The sequence below is a fragment of the Megalobrama amblycephala genome, linkage group LG1 (genome assembly GCF_018812025.1).
Source record: "Megalobrama amblycephala isolate DHTTF-2021 linkage group LG1, ASM1881202v1, whole genome shotgun sequence".
NCBI lineage: Eukaryota > Metazoa > Chordata > Actinopteri > Cypriniformes > Xenocyprididae > Megalobrama > Megalobrama amblycephala.
The window spans coordinates 63884244-63904489 of NC_063044.1; the positions used below are offsets into that span (position 1 = coordinate 63884244).

Below are 20246 nucleotides of genomic sequence, written 5' to 3' on the forward strand. Positions count from 1 at the left end.
TTCTGCTGCCTCCACCAGCTCTGGAGAAGCCTTGTTGTTTAATGTTACCGCAGGTTAACAAGCTGAAACTCTCTTAACAATGTCTACGTTGAGAATAGCTTGAGCAAACTCCAAGACACAATCTAAAGTACCTTAGTAAAGATCTTTTAACTGTTTAGTGAAAGAAATACAGTGGAGAAGTGTACCTATAGGATTCTTAAAAATATCACATTGAATTCCCATATAGACCTGAAAAGGAACCCAAATGGATTCCATTAAAGTCCTGCAGAAGTGTCCTACAGGATATGTATGTCTTATCAAATAAGACAATTCCAAAAAGTTTCTTATTGGCAATGTTTCTTGTTATTTTCTGACAAGGGGATTTCTTCAGCACCAAATAACAACGACTTTTATACATGATCAAAATGTAAGACTACTAGAGGTCCTACGGAAAGCCAATGGCGCCCTCGTGTGTTAAGCAAGTCAATGGGTCTTCTATTTGGCCTCTCATATTTCTTGGCAGAAATTGGTAATGTTATGTAACAGTCACCTCTAGAACCAGAAGTCTCTGCTCTTCTACTATTGTAGCACATGGTCTATCTTTACTTCTCCACAGCCTTTCTATAGACCAGTGGGCTCTCAACGCACGTGAACAGCAGTGCGCTTTCCCAAAATATAAACAAGAGGCGGGGCGCGAGGTGGAGCTTAGCAGTCATGCATTACCACGAATAACTCTCGTTTTGCTGCCCACATAAGCTCCCTATGGGATATAATAACAGTTTATGCGGTTTTATACACTTCAAAAATGTTTTATAAATCAGATATTTAAGGGACGAGTGCAGACCCCAGAAGGGGAGCTCCGCGTGTTCTGTAATGTGACACAAAGAGCTGTCAAGAAGGGGTGGGCTTCGTTTCAGTGTATTTAAAACAGCTCACGAGTAGATCTCCAATGACAGAGCGCCTAACTTCAGGGTCTGGCGTTACATTTGCCTTTTACCAAAGTTGTACATTCGGAGCCTTCCAGCGTGGCGATCTCCCGACCACCCCAAGAGTGGGATAAAAATATTGCAGTGAGTCTGAACGACTGGATTATTATCCGAATCGATAACGCAGAGCCTGTCAGTTTAAGATACGGTTTAAACAAAAAAAATCTACAACAGGGCAACTCCCCCTGAAACGGGCTGCAAGGTAAGAGTCGAAGAATTTGTTGCTGCAAGTTTTCTTGTCATGAACTGCAACCGAAAACTTTTCAGTTGAGTTTCAGGAGTTATTTTATATGTGTTTGTTTGCTTTGGAGGTTCTTGTTTATCAGTTTCTGTCCCTAAAAAAACAACAATAAACTAGCAAAATGTGTCCAGTTGCAGTTGTTGAGACTTGCTTTTGGCATAAAAGTTTTATCTAGGTCAATGCTTGTTTTCTTTAATACATTCAAGTGCCAATATGTTTGTTTATCTTATAAATTTTGTCTGGTTTAATCAGGTTTTACTGTTTATTTACATTTGAATCAATGAGTGAAAATACCCAATGTATTTACACTCATTGATTCACTCATTGGGGTGAGAAATATATTCCTGGTTGACTGGAATGGCATGTTCCTGAAATACTGTCAGCTGCCAAATTTGCACCAAGCTGGTGATGTTGCATAAATTTCAGCCAAAAATATACCTTGGGTATTTTAGTTTTGCATAAATTAGTTCACAAATAAAGCATGTTACATTGTCAAACAAGCAAGTCAAACAAGCATAGCACAATAAAAGCAACAGACATTGACCAAAATACAGCACAATTCAGAAAATTTTCCAAATTGTACAATTTGGAAAAACATAATGTAGGCCGATTTATATTTCAAAAACATAAAGATGAGCATTTGTAGCAAAGAGAAAAACATTTTGTTTTATCATAACGTTGGACTTGTGTCGTTTGAGAATATGTAAAGCTGTGTTTTAGGGTAAGTTAACACAAGTAAGCTTCTGCTTCTTTCAAGGTGACATGAATATAAACAGTCCACGTGGAGAGCGAGAGCAATGTTTCAACATTTCAGTTAAATAATCAGGGCTTTGACGCTGTGTAGATACTGTCTACACGTATAGTTATGTGTTCCCATGCGTAGTGTGGCATAAGTGAAATCAACTGAGACTGGCAAAGAGAAATAGCACAGCCAATCAAATAACTGGTTGAGTGGGAAGGTCACTGGCACTCGTAGAAAAGGCATTTGTAGAAATAACAAAGAGGCAAAGAAAATCTGTTCACTTTCCCACTACTTTCAGTTTACTTTTTGTCTGTCTTTATTTGACATTTTAGCCATTCTAAACTAGGCTACTACCTAGATATGTGAGGACACAGAGTAGAGAGAGACAAGAGGCATGTTTATTTTTCCCCTGTCACAAGATCATCATAGAGGCATCGGACACCTTGAAAACTTTCCACCTCACAAAGACCGCCTGTCAGTCAACTAAGAATGACTTGCTGCTCCAGCTCTGACGCAGTAACACACCTCTTTCTCCTTCTCTCACACACTTCTCACTCTCTCTTTGCTAGAGAGAGTTTTGGACATCTGTACTTTTCCACTCTCACAGTGGAGAGCACATAGATCCCAGAGCTGGGCCCTTCTTCAGACGGTGGGCAAATACTGCTGGACCCGACTGTTTCATGTCTGCAGTTACCCACATGGCCTCTTTAGCTGTGAAACTGTATGCAGACGCATGACTTTATGTCATGCCCCTGTTCAGGGGTTTTCAATCTTTTTAATGCCTTTTAACACCCACAAAAAGGGCCTAAAACTAACTTTTTGCAACACCTTGCCAATGGTCGGTGACTTAAGAAAATTTACCAGCCAAAACTATTTTTTACCAGCCATGAAACAAAAACAGGCAGTTATGACAGTAGTCTAATCAAATAAATAACACTGCATAATCTTCATATCATTTTTAAAGTTCAAGAGCAGTGAGTGATTTTTTTTTTTTTTTCCTTTGTTGTTTGGTTAAGATTAAAAACTACACAGCAGCAGGATTATTAGGATGCTGTAACTTTAAGAGAGAATGCAGAATTCAAAGACATAATCGGGAATTTTTTTTACATAATTTTGTGTGAATTTGTCCATCGAAGCACAGGAAGGCATTAAAGGGAGCTCAGCTTAGTATTTGCAAGCTGTCTGAGACACGGCTTTCAGAGCACATGATTCGGATGTTTTGAATGTTAACCTTCCCACATAACATGCCCTATTGCGTGTTCTAGGCTAATGCTTGAATATTTACATTGGAAGGGCTTAAATATTCATGATGATGCAGCACTGACCCGTCAACTGTACAGAGATTCGTTCACGTTCATGTTTTCATAACATTGTGGTAGAATTCATAAAAATGTTACCGGCCATATGGCGACTGACACCATATCATATACTCGCCAACACCCGCGTTTGGCGAGTGTAAAGGGTTACCCAAAGGGTTAAAGTTCACCCAAAAATGACATTTCTGTCATTAATTACTCACCCTCATGTCGTTCCACATCCGTAAGACCTTCAGTTTACAGAACACAAATTAAGATATTTTTGATGAAATCCAAGAGGTTCTTCATCCTCCATTGAAAGCAACGAAATTACCACATTCAGTGTTCAGGAAAGTAGTAAAAACATTGTTAAAATAGTCAATGGTGACTGCAGTGGTTCAACCTTAATGTAATGAGCGACGAGAATACTTTTTGTGTGCAAAAACAAAACAAAAATAATGACTTTATTCAACAAATTCGTCTCTCCCTTGTCATTCTACTCCACTATTTTCGTTGCAGCGCTTCCAGGTTCTTCGTCCGAATGGTGGCTCCGTATTTGTCAACGCCTGTTCACATGAGCAGCACGAGGCATGCGTGTCATGCTGACGTAGGAGCCGGCCAATAATGAGCCGGTGTAAACACTGTGTAACAGACTGACAGAGAAGAGGAAAATTGTTGAATAAAGTCCTTATTTTTGTTTTGTTTTTGCGTACAAAAAGTATTATCGTCTCTTCATAACATTACGCTTGAACCACTGCAGTCACTTTGACTATTTTAACGATGGTTTTACTACTTTCCTGGACAGTGAATGTGGTAATTTCGTTGCTTTCAATGGAGGATAAAAAAATCTCTCATATTTCATTAATTATCTTAATTTGTGTTCCGAACGACATGAGGGTGAGTAATTAATGACAGAATTTTCATTTTTGGGTGAACTATCCCTTTAATTTTAAGCCCTGCCTGCAAATATGATGATCCCCTTTCATGAAATAACTATATATTTATATATGTATACAGACCCATTTATACTTTGTGTAAAAAGCATTGAATTATGTCATTGTACTAAGCCAAAATTTTTGAAAAATGTATTTATATACATTTACCAAATATTTTACTGTAAAACAAGATTTTTCATGTATTTGCATAGTACTTTTCTTTTTTTGTGATATTTAAAAAATGTAAGAAAAGAGAGATATAAATGAATTTGTTTTTAACAAAAGTTTATGCATATATTCTTTTTTTCCCCTCAGATTTTCTCTATATCCCTATTACCCATTGCTCATAAAATACTGCTCTGTGAAGAATGACTTTACTTTACATGACGCATGAGCACTTTACAGTTTATATTACAGCTCTTGAAGTGCTTTTCACTTTAAATTAGCAAACTAAACTAATTACTATAAAATTATTAATAAAATATATTTGAATATAAATCAAATATATAATCAATTATATCAGTGTTTTTGTATGGTGCTATGGTATGAAATCTTTCTACATTTGCATATTATATAGAATAAAATGTTTTTCAATTGTTATTTTAATTGTTTTTGCATCAGTTATGCAATGTCATATGTGTTTTACTTACTGTAATTTATTTTCAAACCCTTCTGTCTGGAGCCCTAGCTAGAAAACTAGCTACAACTCAGAGCTTTTTTATTTCCAGCAATTACCTGGCCTAAAGATTCTTGTACAGGCCTGGTTGTGTGTTTCACAATCAAAAAAATTCTTGTGAATTACATTTTTTTTTTTTTTTTTTTGTCAAAATTAGTTTTAAACCAATGGGACTCTGGTGCTGTAGTTGTGGTTGTCCTCTGTTTGCTGTTAAATATTTGGCTTGAATTGAAATGTATTGCTTGCTAAATTAACAAGACCGATTTTTGAAATGCACACTTCCATGTTTGTCTTTTGTCTGTGTTCAGCTGAGCTTTTTATCTCCACTGGTGAATGTCTGGATTATTTCTAAGATAAAGAGATTTAGATGTACTGTACAGTTCAGTGACAAATAAGGAGTGAAAGTTTTCACACACAAAGTTTTCAAACTCATTTTATACTAATAAAAGAAGACATTAATAATAAATTATTAAAGTTTTTTTTAATGCACAGAAAAGTAAGGTTTTTTTTTATTTATTTTTTTACCTACACACTTAAAAAAAAAAAATTAATGGCATCGATGGTTCCATAAAGAACCTTTAACATTCTTGGAACCTTTCCATTGGACAAAAGATTCTTTATAGTGAAAAAGGTTTCTTTAGATTATTAAAATGTTTTTCACACTAAGAAGAAATGGTTCTTTTTAGAACTGTTCACTGAAAGGGTCTTTAGGGAACCAAAAAATGGTTCTTCTATGGCATCACTGCAAAACCCCCTTTTTAAGAGTGTAGTGTAACATCCTGTTGTTGGATAAAACAAGTATGTGAACCTACATGGTTATAATGTAAGACAACTAATTTATTTATCCTTTCTACATTCTCTTCACTCTGGTTTTCTGTTCTCAGTGTTGTACATTCTACACCATAATCTTCTGTTTACCTTGAAGTGAGAAGAAAAGTGATAGCTGGAGGGAAGGAGGGAGATGGCAAGGTGGACTTGACTTTTTGACTTGACAAGCTCCAACTTACATAAAGAGCACAATGAAACTATTCACTTCTCTCCAGGGAAGAGGGAGAGAGTTTGAGGGAAACGAGAGAAGTAAATACAGCGAAGCAAAGAGCTAGCTAGATAAAAAGAAATAAAGGGTTAGCGGATCCCCGTGGTTTTCTGCGAATTGGGTGTACTTGTCCAAGAAAGTGTCTTCACACACTGTGCACATATGTTGACTCAGAAACATGTTGAACTCAGATACTTTTCTATTGTATATTAACTGAAAAAAGGTACAACACTCACTTTTTTGGTTGCATCTCCTCTTCTGTCGGTAGAGCACCTCTTTTTAACATTTGTTACATTCTATTGTATATCACTATTTTAGATCTTATGTTGACATAATTGCTGAGAACTTGAAAGGAAAGTTAAAAATGAATCGATTCATCATTCACCCATGATGGTTAAAACAAGGAGCTATACTGGAAGCAGTGTTATTGATAAATAAAACATTTTTAAAAAAAAAGTTTTTGTTCATTCTGAAATAAAATATAAATATTAGATGAAAACTTAACTTAAACTTAAATTTAAAAATGGGAAATGTTGCCTTGACAGCTAACTGAATTAAAATAAGTACTAAAACTGGAATAAAAATAAATGGAAAAATAGAAATTTTAAAATAAAACATAAAAATGATAAAAGCACATTTAGCTTAAATTTGAGTAATTTTACAAAGTTAAAACACAAACTGGAAATACATAAAAATAAAAGATAATTGAAAATATTAATAAATACTACAACAAAAATAACACTGACTGGAAGTTGTCCATGTTCTCCAATATTCAGTGACAAATATTGTGCCCTTTCTAGATGGAGAAGCCGCCATTGACGAATGAGGATGGGAGTGTGTTGGCCGAGAGCCGATCAGACATGGCTTTAATGTCGGCGGATGATGAAGTCAGGTCTGCGGGTGCTGATGTGCAGGAGGACGACAGGCCAGCATGGGACAGTAAGCTGCAGTATGTGCTCGCCCAGGTGGGCTTTAGCGTTGGCCTGGGCAATGTCTGGAGGTTTCCCTACCTCTGCCACCAAAATGGAGGAGGTGGGCACTTTTTTGTTTATTTAAGTATGTGTGTTTGTGCTATTGAATGAATGGTAATGTAATCGCACACTCTCTTTCTTCAGGTGCCTTTATGTTACTGTACGTGATGCTGTTGCTCATTATCGGGGTTCCTCTGTTCTTCATGGAGCTAGCCGCTGGGCAGAGCATCCGTCAGGGCAGCATCGGGGTCTGGAAACACATCTCGCCTCGCCTCGCAGGCATCGGCTACTCCAGCTGCATGGTAAAACATATATAAACACTCTCTGCATTATATTATTCTATTTCATTATAACTTTGGGCTTATGTTCATTTATAAAATGGTTAGTTCCTGTCCTTGATTCTGATTGGTCAATAGCTGTGTTTTATTCACGATAAAACACGATTATGACCGCTTCAGCCAACAGTTCTGTGTGTCACTACACAACACCCTTAGCAACTACTCTTGGCAACGTAAACTGTATATTCTCAATTGATATTGTTCATTGAAGTTTACTGTATTATAGAAGAGTATTGTGAGAAAGAGATCGATTGAACGAGTTTATTACCTGCATTCAGATTTAGCATTTTCCTTCAGGTCAGTCATATACAGGTGCATCTCAATAAATTAGAATATCATGAAAAAGTTAAAAAGTTAAAATATTTAAGTTAAGTAAAACTTAAGTATATTCTAGATTTATTAGACATAAAGTAAAATATTTCCAGACTTTTTGTTTTTATTTTGATGATTACAGCTTGCTGCTCATCAACATCAAAAAATCAGTATCTCAAATTATTAGAATATTTAATTTCAAGATCTATTAAGTTACTATTCTCAGGGTATAAATACTGGGTTTAGGTCAGTAATCCCAACTGCAGTCTTTGGGAAGTCTGCTGACTTGACAGTTGTCCAGAAGATGATCATCAAGACCCTCTACAATGAGGGTGAGCCACAGAGGGTCATTGCTGAAAGAGCTGGCTATTTGCAAAGTGCTGTGCCAAAGCATATTCTAAAGCATATGAAAGTATGGTAGGAAAAGGTGTACAAGTGAAAGGAATGAGAAGATTGTCAGGTGAAGCCGATTTAAGAACTTAGGAGAGCTTCAAATGGAGTGGACTGAAGCTGGAGTCAGTGCATCAAGAGCCACCACACACAGACGTCTTCAGGAAATGGGCTACAACTGTCACATTCCACCTACCAAGACACTTCTGAACCAAAGACAACGTCAAAAGCGTCTTACCTGGGCTAAGGAGAAAAAGAGCTGGACTGCTGGTCAGTGGTCCAAAGTCCTCTTTTCAGATGAAATTAAATTTTGCATTTCATTTGGAAATCAAGGTCCCAGAGTCTGGAGGAAGAGTGGAGAGGCACAGAAACCATGTTGCTTGAAGTCCAGTGTGAAGTTTCCACAGTCAGTGATGATTTGGGCTGCCATGTCATCTGCTGGTGTTGGTCCACTGTGTTTTCTGTAGTCCACAGTCAATGCAGCCATCTACCAGGAAGTTTTAGAGCACTTCATGCTTCCTTCTGCTGACAAGCTTTATGAAGATTGCTGATTTCATTTTCCAGCAGGATTTGGCACCTGCACACACTGCCAAAGATACCAAAAGCTGGTTCAATGACCATGGTGTTACTGTGCTTGACTGGCCAGCAAACTCGCCTGACCTGAACCCCATAGAGAATCAAGAGGAAGATGAGAGACACCAGACCCAACAATGCAGATGACCTGAAGGCCGCTATCAAAGCAACCTGGGCTTCCATTACACCTGAGCAGTGCCACAGACTGATCGACTCCATGCCACGCCGCATTGATGCAGTAATTCATGCAAAAAGGAGGACCAACCAAGTATTGAGTACATATACAGTAAATGAACATACTTTCCAGAAGGCCAACAATTCACTAAAAATGTTTTTTTTTTATTGGTCTTATGAAGTATTCTAATTTATTGAGATAGTGAATTGGTGGGTTTTTGTTAAATGTGAGCCAAAATCATAACAATTAAGAAGAACCAAAGACTTAAAGTACTTCAGTCTGTGTGCACTGAATTTATTGAATACGTGAGTTTCACAATTTGAGTTGAATTACTGAAATAAATGAACTTTTCCACGACATTCTAATTTATTGAGATGGACCTGTATGTTCATAATAAAAAATCTGTTTAAATGTCCAATCTATTATCCTGTCCTTTTAACAGTTAAGGGGTTTTCCCGTGACTGACAGCGCTAGTCAAAGCATTTGTCAGCACTTGTTCCGTTTTCAAAACAATTCAGTCTTTTCAGTGAAAAAGTCTTTGCTACTGACTGACACTCATAAAGACAGTCTTTACTGCCATCTAATGCCGTAATAATGTAACTTCTGTTGCTGTTCATTTTTTCGGGTGGAAGGAAGGCTTTTGGTGAAAGTTTAATTCATGAAAGTTGCATTGATATTTATTTTTGGCTTTAATATTTGTATTGTGTGGTAACCGTTTAATAAAAGCAAGAAGGTACTCGAGGCTAGTGCTGTATCATGAATAAGCCACAGGCTGAAGGTGTTGCAGGCACTTTGCTTTGCGTCGTCCCTAACAACGCCCTTCAGCCGTGACTTATTCACGATACAGCACAGCCTCTAGTACCTTATTGCTTACATATATATATATTCTGGAGAGGGTGTGTTTCAGGGTGGGGTTAGTGATAAGAAAGTATACGTCTGTGTTCAAGGTAATTTAACTAAAATAAATGTATATAGTAAAAAAAAGAGTCATTGAAGACAGTTTAGTATATTTATTTTACAATGAAACATTATTTGCTTTAGCATAATTATTTTTATAATAATTTAACATGATGAAGTATTGAAGGTGTAAACCTGGTTCACAGCATAGTTATTTTTATTACACGTTTTTTCTGCTGCATAGTAGACATTATGACAAAGATGGACAAAAATAGTTTGTTGACATTTTTTCAGAGATATTATTGGTGAGTTTATATTTAAAATTAGCTGAAAAGTTTCATGTTTCGTCTTGTGGTTACATGGCACTCATGGGATTCTTTTAACGTGATTTATGAGCTTCAGCTTCAGTTTCAACGGGAACTGTGTCTTACTCACAGGCCAAAAAGCCACAAATATTTTTGTGACTGAAACATTAAAATTAGAATTTTTTGAGAAAATATTTGTGTCGTACTGTCTAGAATTGTCAAAACAGATGCGGTAGTTTTTATTTTTTAGACTGCCTTAAAAAATGTTGTGAAGCGTTTCTAAAATGTTTGAAATCCATACATACATGTTGACGTATATTCTGTGTTTGTATGTGGGGAGGAGGAGTATTTCCTCCCTGTATGAGTATATAAGAAGATTTCCTGTGTGCATGTGTACATGTGTCCCTGTATGATAGCATTATCAGCTCATCAGTAAGATCAGATGGCAGAAGTTCTGTAACATTGGCATCTTACACAATATGAGAGTTTTTTTTTTTTTTTTGCCTTTCAGTAATGGAACAAGTGAAGATACTAAAACTGTCTATTTTTAGACTTTCTCTCTTTTTGGTGTTTAATCATACTTCTGTACAGACTTAAGAAGTCATAATACTTTTTTTCCCCTCTCAGGTTTGTTTCTTCGTGGCCCTGTACTATAATGTGATCATTGCCTGGTCTCTGTTCTATTTGGGGAATTCATTCCAGTATCCATTGCCATGGGAACAGTGTCCTGTAGATATGATCTCAAACCAGACAGGTATTTTGTTCACATACACAAAATCACTTGGAATCAATTTTTTAAAGAAATTAATACTTTTATTCACCAAGGGCACATTTAATTAATGAAAAGTGAAGGGAAATACTTTTACATTGTTTTAAAAAAGATTTCTGTTTCAAATAAATGCTTTTGAACTTTCTTTTCATCAGAATCCTGAAAAAAATGATGATGGTTTCCACAAAAATATTAAGCAGGACAACTTTTTTCAATGTTGTTTATAATAGTAAATGTTTCTTGAGCAGCAAATCAGCATATTAGAATGATTTCAGAAGGATCATGTGACACTGAAGACTGGAATAATGAAGCTGAAAATTCAGCTTTGACATCACAGGAATTATTACATTAAAATGTATTTAAATTATGATAATATTTCACAATATTACTGTTTTCGCTTTGATCAAATAAATGTAGCCTTGGTAAAAACGAGAGACTTCTTTTAAAAACATTAAAAAAATCTTACCGATCCCAAAATTTTGAATGGTAATGTACGTTTAAAAAAAATTAAAGAAACAAAATGCATTAATGAAAACATCAAGCTTTAAAAAACAACAGTAAAACTCATTGCATTCAAACTTGAGGTGAGGGATTTAATGGAAGAGAACATTTCGTTGTTGCCTAAGTCAGACAGTTGCACAAAGGAAAATTATCCTTCTTTTCAAATGTGAAAAAACAAAAATTGACTCATGTATTTACTAGTGTCAAATGATTAGTACAGAATGAGCACTCCACTAGTCAGTTACTCATGTAAGTTACATCCCTCATAATTACACACTTTGTATGTTGCGTGTATATGATACAAAAAGGTTTACGTACGGCTGTGTTGATCTCATCTTCCTGTCTTAGTGAAGGAATGTGCAGCGAGCTCTCCTACCTCATATTTCTGGTTCAGGAAGGCTTTGGACATCTCAGACTCCATAGATCAGTCGGGAGAGTTTAACCCCATCATGACCGGTTGCCTCCTTGCCGCCTGGGCGATAGTGTGTCTCGCAATGATCAAGGGCATCAAGTCTTCTGCCAAGGTACAAAATACACACACGTTTGTTTTTCAATCATGGTAGGGACTTTTCTGGTACATCTTCTGTTTGTAACTGAGTTAATAATATTTTCTATCCCCTAACCCTCACACAAACATTTTTTTGCATTTCTATATTGCCAAAAATTAATATTTTTAATTGTTTATCGAGTAATTTTCCTCATAATGTAGTGTGTTTCACTATCCTTGTGAGGTTTTTCTATTCTTGAAGGGACATTTTGTCCCCACACTGTATTCAAAATTGTTGCCAAGATGTTTAAATGAAATTAATCAACAAATGTTAGTGAAGCCAATCAATAAAAAAAGATTTGTCCCTTCTTTTTCTCTAGGTGATGTATTTCTCCTCCGTGTTCCCTTACGCTGTGCTGATCTGTTTTCTCATCAGAGGGCTCATGTTGGACGGGGCTATAGACGGCATCAAATATATGTTTTATCCTAAGGTGACAACAGGAGCTCACACTACTCCCATAAATTACAATTGAAAGGCATGTAAAATCATGCTATATTTAAATGTGATTTTGTAATCATACAGTATTTCTCTCTGTTTGTATTAGCTGGAGATTTGGGGGGAAGTGCAGGTGTGGCGTCAGGCTGCCACACAGGTGTTTTTTGCACTGGGTTTGGGTTACGGCTCTGTGATCGCTTATTCATCCTACAACCCTGTGCATAACAACTGCCACCGGGATGCCATCATGGTCTCTGCCATCAACTTCATGACCTCAGTGTTGGCCTCTCTGGTTGTCTTTGTGGTTCTTGGTTTCAGAGCCAAGAACATTGCTCTGGATTGTGTTGCAACGTAAGTAAGAATCTGTGCTTAAAGGGTTAGTTCACCCGAAAATGAAAATTCTGTCATTAATTACTCACCCTCATGTCGTTCCACACCGTAAGACCTTCATTCATCTTCAGAACACAAATTAAGATATTTTTGATGAAATCCGAGAGCTTTCGGACCCCTCCATAGACTGCAATTAGGGCTGTCAAACGATTAATCACGATTAATCGCATACAAAATAAAAGTTTGAGTTTGCCTAATATATGTGGGTGTACTGCGTGTAATTATTATGTATATATAAATACAAACACATCCATGTATATATTTGAGAAATATTTACAAGTATATGTATTTATTTATATTTTTATATAATTTATATTATATATAAATAAATTTTTTGTACATAAATAACATATTTCTCTTAAATATATACATTAACTTGTGTGTATTTATATATACATATTAATTACACACATTACTCACACATATATTATGCAAACTCAAACTTTTATTTTGAATGCGATTAATCGTTTGACAGCCCTAACTGCAATGTTATTACCACTTACAAGGCCCAGAAAGTTACTAAAGACATCTTTAAAATAGACCATGTGACTACAGTTGTTCAACCTTAATGTTATGAAGTGACGAGAATACTTTTTTGTGCAAAAAAAACAAAAACAAAAAAAAAACTAACCAGCCAATAATGAACCGTAGAACCCGGAAGAAGCATTTACAATTTGAACAGCTTCGAAAAGTATTTATTTCTTTAAAAAAAACAATCTGACAGAACAATAGTGTAATTTACATAGCAATGATTGTTGTATATTGTGTAAGCTTTTCAACAATACATCCTTTTATTCATCTTCATCATTTTTGTCCCCACAAACTAAACTGCATATAATAAATCCAGCTAAATGTTACTATAAATTGTTCTATATTACATTAATATTTTTATCATTTCTTCATATTTGTATTTCAATTAATGTCACTTTGCAGTAATGTGGCCAGGATGGCAGAAATGGCAACAACAGGTTCATCGCAGCATTGGTGGCCGTGGTTCAACATGTCTGACCCCAAATCAGTGTTTCTTCACGACTACAGAGAATGGTACAGCCACTATGGAAGCCTGTTAGGGTCAAACATCACCGACTGTGACCTGGAAAGAGAAATGAGCAAGGTAGGGTTAACATATGTGTATGCGCTTCAGAGCATATTCTATTACTACTCAGTTAAATGTATTTCACTGCCATAGTGAAATTATATCTGGTTGTGAGAGTCCATTCATCCATCTATGCTGTTTCTCTTTCTCTCAGGGAGTGGAGGGCACGGGTTTGGCGTTTATAGCATTTACAGAGGCGATGGCGTTGTTTCCTGCAAGTCCATTTTGGTCTGCTTTGTTCTTTCTCATGCTGCTGAATTTGGGTCTCTCCACCATGTTTGGCACCATGCAGGGGATTCTTACCCCACTCATGGACAACTTCAGAGTGCTGGGGCGCCACAAGACCATGCTGACGGGTACACTCAAATAGACGTGCTAATACTAAAGGATGTTGTGCCTTAGCTGTCACATAACTTGGCTGTATCATTGTATAACATGCAGTGTGTAGCTGTATCCTGGGCTTCTTCATTGGCCTGCTCTTCACTCAAAGAAGTGGCAACTATTTTGTGACCATGTTTGACGATTATTCTGCAACATTGCCGCTGATTGTCGTGGTCATCTTTGAAACGGTCAGCGTGGCGTGGGTTTACGGTGCTGATCGGTGAGATTAAATGTGAAATCATTGATTTATATGCTGATTTTGCTGAAGTTAATACCGTTTGTGGGACCTCCTTTTATTTGCTGTTCTGCAGTTTCTTGGATGATGTGGAGGTGATGCTACACTGGCGCCCTCCGGTGGTTTATCGCTATTTGTGGAAGTATGTGTGCCTGCTCGGCATGGTGGGACTGCTGGCTGCTAGTCTTCTCCGCATGATCTTCAAACGGCCCACTTACACAGCCTGGAACCACACCACGGTATTATACAAACTGAAATAACATTATGAACTAACCTTTGTCTAAAAAAGGAATGATGAAAAAATACAAGTTTTCTCATCATTTACTCACCTTCCTGTCTTTAAAAACCTGTATGACTTTTTATATATTTTGTTTTTATATATCTTTTTATATATTAAAAGTTTGGTTATCAAGGCTGCATTAATTTAATCAGTAATACAGTAGAAACAGTAATATTGTGAAATGTTATTTGAATATATTTATAATAATATTTTGTAAATGTAATTTATTCCTGTGATGACAAAGCTGCATTTTCGTCTTCAGAGTCACATGACCCTTCAGAAATCATTCTAATATGTACGGAAGAGGATTAGGGCCAAGCAATAATAAAAAAATAAAACCATCTCGATTAAAACTGTTAAATTTCGAGACAAAACTTGTTAAATTTCTAGAAAAAAGTCGAGATAAAATGTTGAGAATAAACTCATTAAATTACGAGAAAAAACTTGTTAAATTTCGAGAAAAAAGTTGAGATAAAATGTTGAGAATAAACTTGTTAAATTACGAGAAAAAACTCGTTAAATTTCGAGAAAAAAGTTGAGATAAAATGTTGAGAATAAACTTGTTAAATTACGAGAAAAAACTCGTTAAATTTCGAGAAAAAAGTTGAGATAAAATGTTGAGAATAAACTTGTTAAATTACGAGAAAAAACTCTTTAAATTTAGAGAAAAATGTCGAGATAAAATGTTGAGAATAAACTCGTTAAATTACGAGAAAAAAGTTGAGAAAATGTTGAGAATAAACTCATTAAATTATGAGAAAAAGTCGTTAAATTATGACTTTTTTCTCGTAATTTAATGACTTTATTCTCATAATTTAAAGAGTTTATTCTCATAATTTAATGAGTTTATTCTCAACATTTTATCTCGACTTTTTTCCCGTAATTTAATGACTTTTTTCTCGTAATTTAATGACTTTATTATAAAAAAATAAAACCATCTCGATTAAAACTGTTAAATTTCGAGAAAAAACGTGTTAAATTTCGAGAAAAAAGTCGAGATAAAATGTTGAGAATAAACTCGTTAAATTACGAGAAAAAACTCGTTAAATTTCGAGAAAAAAGTTGAGATAAAATGTTGAGAATAAACTTGTTAAATTACGAGAAAAACCTCGTTAAATTTCGAGAAAAAAGTTGAGATAAAATGTTGAGAATAAACTTGTTAAATTACTAGAAAAAACTCTTTAAATTACGAGAAAAAAGTTGAGATAAAATGTTGAGAATAAACTCATTAAATTATGAGAAAAAGTCGTTAAATTACGACTTTTTTCCCGTAATTTAATGACTTTATTCTCATAATTTAATGATTTTATTCTCAACATTTTATCTCAACTTTTTTCTCGTAATTTAATGACTTTATTCTCATAATTTAATGAGTTTATTCTCATAATTTAATGAGTTTATTCTCAACATTTTATCTTGACTTTTTTCCCGTAATTAAATGACTTTTTTCTCGTAGTTTAATGACTTTATTCTCATAATTTAAGGAGTTTCTCAACATTTCATCTCGACTTTTTTCTTGTAATTTAAAGAGTTTATTCTCAACATTTTATCTCGACTTTTTTCTCGAAATTTAACAACTTTAATCTCAAGATGGTTTTATTTTTTTATTATTGCTTGGCCCTAATCCTCTTCCGTAAATATGCTGCTTTGGTGCTGAAGAATTATTTATTATTGTCAATGTTGAAATGGTTGTGCTGCTTAATATTTTAGTTACAATTCTTGAATATTTTTTTTTTTTCAGGATAATTTTATGAATAGAAAGTTCAAAAGAACAGCATTTATTTGAAATGTCACTTTCGTAACATTATAAACTGTCACTTTTGGTCATTTTAATGTCTTTGCTGAAAAAATTATTCATTTCCTTAAAAAAAAAACATGAAAAATTAAACTGTAGTGTACAATGGCTCCATTGTTGTTTTGGACCCCACAAACATATTTGCTACAGATTATCTACCGTGGTTTTGATGAGCAGTATTTCTCTCTGTCAGGGTTCTGAAGCTAGCCTCGAGTATCCTGGATGGGCTCTGATCATGCTGTCCATGCTAATCATCATAGCATCTCTCCCGGTGCCCATTGGCTACCTGCTCTCCTTCCTCAGAGGGGGGCTGAGCCTACCAGTGGAGGAGGGTGAAGTTGAGCCTCCAAGAGAGCGATACTACAAATGCAATTCTGATGAGCCAGAGCCAAATAACCACGACTCCCCAGTGGATGAAGACAGGAATCGGCCCCGGTCCACCTTCCTTCCACTGGGTGCTGAACACTACAGGCTACTCCCGCAACAGGAAGATGGAGAGGAAGAAGACGACACTGGGGTGTAAGGGACAAAATGGAGATAAACAGGTGTTTGAGCAGAAAACGACAAGACTATTTATTCATCAGTATTGGAATTGTTTAATGGAGTGGAGGGAGAGAGACTCCATTTATTCTCATTATGCTAATGAACGTTCATGAAAAATATGTGTCAATAGCGGCCCTATTTAAGAGGGACACTTTTTGCGAGTGCACCAATCATTGAATTGCTTTGTTCTTGAATCCCTACGTGTACTTGGGCTAAGTGATATGGCTTGTACCAAAAGTGCCTCTTAATGAGTATCCACACTTCAGATTACAGCTTCTCCAAAGGACAGCAGTTATACTCATGTCAACTAGAATAAAACATTTTTGAATTACTACAGTAACTCAAGCAAAATAGGGTACACATTTACAATAAGGTCCCATTTGTTAACATTAGGTAATGCCTCTGGTAACATTAACAATGAGCAATATATTTTAACAGCTTTTATTAACCTTTGTTAATGTTAGTTAATAAATCATCTCAGGTTATGACTGTGACCATGGTTCCCTTGAATAGCATCAATCCAAGATGCAGTTTTGAAAGTCAACTGTTTATATGCATGTTAGTTCACATTTACAACTTTTTATCTTAAAAATGATTAGAATTATTCGATTTCTTCATATTTAGATTATTTAAATGATTAGAAATGGTTGAGATTAACATTAACTAAGAATAATAAATGCTGCAGCTGTATTGTTCATTGTTAGTTCGTGTTAACTGTAGTTAACTAATGTGAACAAATGAAACCTTGAAAAAAATAGATGGTGGAAGACTGTTAGAAGGTTTAAAAATATATATCAGAATTATCCATATTACTAGAATACTAACATTTTCTGCAAAGGAAATACTATTTAGAGGTTAAAAATGTTACTTTGAGTATGAAACTATTAGCCATTAACTTAAGTTAGTTTTAGCCTGTAACTGGTTGTAATATCAAAAGAAAATTGTATTGTATGTTATTACTATTATTATTAGAGCTATGGGAAATGTCAACAGTTATATCTAACATGAATCAAGTAAATTAATTATTTTTGTAGTTTTCAGTGACGGTAAAATGCCATATATTTTTTTAGGAAAGCCACAGGTCACAAATGACCTGACTATCAACCTGATTGCACAAATATTAGGTTAAAGCTACTTTGTCCAACAGGAAGTGCAAATCATAGCTAAGCACCACCCATCGGCTCCAAAAGTATCTATATACAGTACAGTCCAAAAGTTTGGAACCACTAAGATTTTTAATGTTTTTAAAAGAAGTTTCGTCTGCTCACCAAGGCTACATTTATTTAATTAAAAATACAGTAAAAAACAGTAATATTGTGAAATATTATTACAATTTAAAATAACTGTGTACTATTTAAATATATTTGACAAATTAATTTATTCCTGTGATGGCAAAGCTGAATTTTCAGCATCGTTACTCCAGTCTTCAGTGTCACATGATCCTTCAGAAATCATTCTAATATGCTGATTTTCTGCTCAAGAAACATTTATGATTATTTTCAATGTTGAAAACAGTTGTGTACTTTTTTTTTTCAGGATTCCTTGATGAATAGAAAGTTCAAAAGAACAGCATTTATCTAAAATACAAAGCTTCTGTAGCATTATACACTACCGTTCAAAAGTTTGGGGTCAGTAAGAATTTTTATTTTTATTTTTTTTTAAAGAAATTAAAGAAATGAATACTTTTATTCAGCAAGGATGCATTAAATCAATCAAAAGTGGCAGTAAAGACATTTATAATGTTACAAAAGATTAGATTTCAGATAAACACTGTTCTTTTGAACTTTCTATTCATCAAGGAATCCTGAAAAAAAAAGTACACAACTGTTTTCAACATTGAAAATAATAATACATGTTTCTTGAGCAGCAAATCAGCATATTAGAATGATTTCTGAAGGATCATGTGACACTGAAGACTGGAGTAATGATGCTGAAAATTCAGCTTTGCATCACAGGAATAAATTACTTTGTCAAATATATTTAAATAGTACACAGTTATTTTAAATTGTAATAATATTTCACAATATTACTGTTTTTACTGTATTTTTAATTAAATAAATGTAGCCTTGGTGAGCAGACGAAACTTCTTTTAAAAACATTAAAAATCTTAGTGGTTCCAAACTTTTGGACTGTACTGTATATGTTTTTTATTTTTATGTTTTTACCACCCAGCAGGTAAACTAGTCCAACACCACAGAATTACTAAAAAAAGATTGCGTTATTGTGTCTTTAGCCAATGTGCTGCTTCATGCATGAACACTAAGAAACGAGACGTTTGCAGAATTACTGCCACACATGCTGCAATTTAAAACAACACGCAATACAATGCAATTTAAGCCATGACTCTACAATGCCAAACTATGACTGCACAGGGAGAAAAGGGTTTACACTCATATGCAATAACATTGAATTGTACTGTGATATTAGAAGAACAATGTAGAACAGATCAAGTAAATGAATGCTATGTGGAGCCTCAGGTTAAGTCAGTTATGTGAACACAAATACAGAAGGCAGCTTCATTTCATGATACCTTGATGATTTTTTTTTTCTTTTCCTTTTGTGTGTGTGTGTGTGTGTGTTTGTGTTTGTGGGGATAAGCTCAGAATGCTTTTGGTCTGTTTCAGGCTGACCAGAAAGATTTTAGTCTATATTTTAGACTGATCCACAAGAGAGGTTTTAGTCATAAGACTAAACATGCAAGATTTTTTTTAAAAAACTTTTATGCTGTTGATGATGATTAGTTTTGTGTATATACAGCAGGGCATGTTTGCATGTTCATGTTCATTTATTTCTTTTGTATGACAGTATAGGATGCTTTCTGAGTATGTGTGTATATGTGTTATTAAAACAAAGAGTTTGTAATTACATTAGCAATTTTGTGCCATGCTGAAGAATCACTGTATATCAAGTCTATGCCAAATAAAAAAGTTCTTTGGTCATAGGTGTGAGAGCACATTCATTTTTTCATTAATATTGAACAGAATGTCATAATAGAGTAATGTTATGTATAAAATCGAAGATTTAAGTTCAAATACATTTATACAGTTTTCACAGTAAATGTTAGTTATATACAGAGAACTGGTCTCAAATCAATGTTTTTAAGAACAATCCTAAATAATGTTAAGGGGGAAAAAACTTTGACAGCTCTAAAAATTTTCCTTGGACTCCATAGCGACCCCTTGTGAAATATTTAATATGTAATATATATTAAAAACTCACCTGTACAAAGTTAGGGAACTTTTTTTGACAGATATAATCCTTAATCATATCAGAAAAATGATGTTTGTTGGTGTAATCACACAGACCATAAGGCTGATTCATGATGTTGTTATAATGAAAATAAGAATTTGACTTGAATAAAACTGGTTGATTTGGATGTTAGGCTATTTGAAGCTATCTGGTAAAACATTAATGATTAAATA

The 20246-nt window shown here is 34.8% G+C and overlaps 1 protein-coding gene across 1 annotated transcript; it reads left to right on the top strand.

Moving 5' to 3' along the window:
• Positions 1 to 709: 709 nt before the first annotated feature.
• slc6a16a (solute carrier family 6 member 16a) lies at positions 710 to 17445 on the top strand. The gene is made up of 12 exons (XM_048209089.1): positions 710 to 1167; positions 6691 to 6922; positions 7006 to 7163; positions 10479 to 10605; positions 11470 to 11645; positions 11989 to 12099; positions 12214 to 12455; positions 13428 to 13608; positions 13745 to 13946; positions 14032 to 14191; positions 14283 to 14445; positions 16475 to 17445. Exons 2-12 carry the CDS (start codon positions 6691 to 6693, stop codon positions 16802 to 16804), a joined length of 2082 nt encoding a protein of 693 aa, XP_048065046.1. The 5' UTR covers positions 710 to 1167; the 3' UTR covers positions 16805 to 17445.
• Positions 17446 to 20246: the final 2801 nt, after the last annotated feature.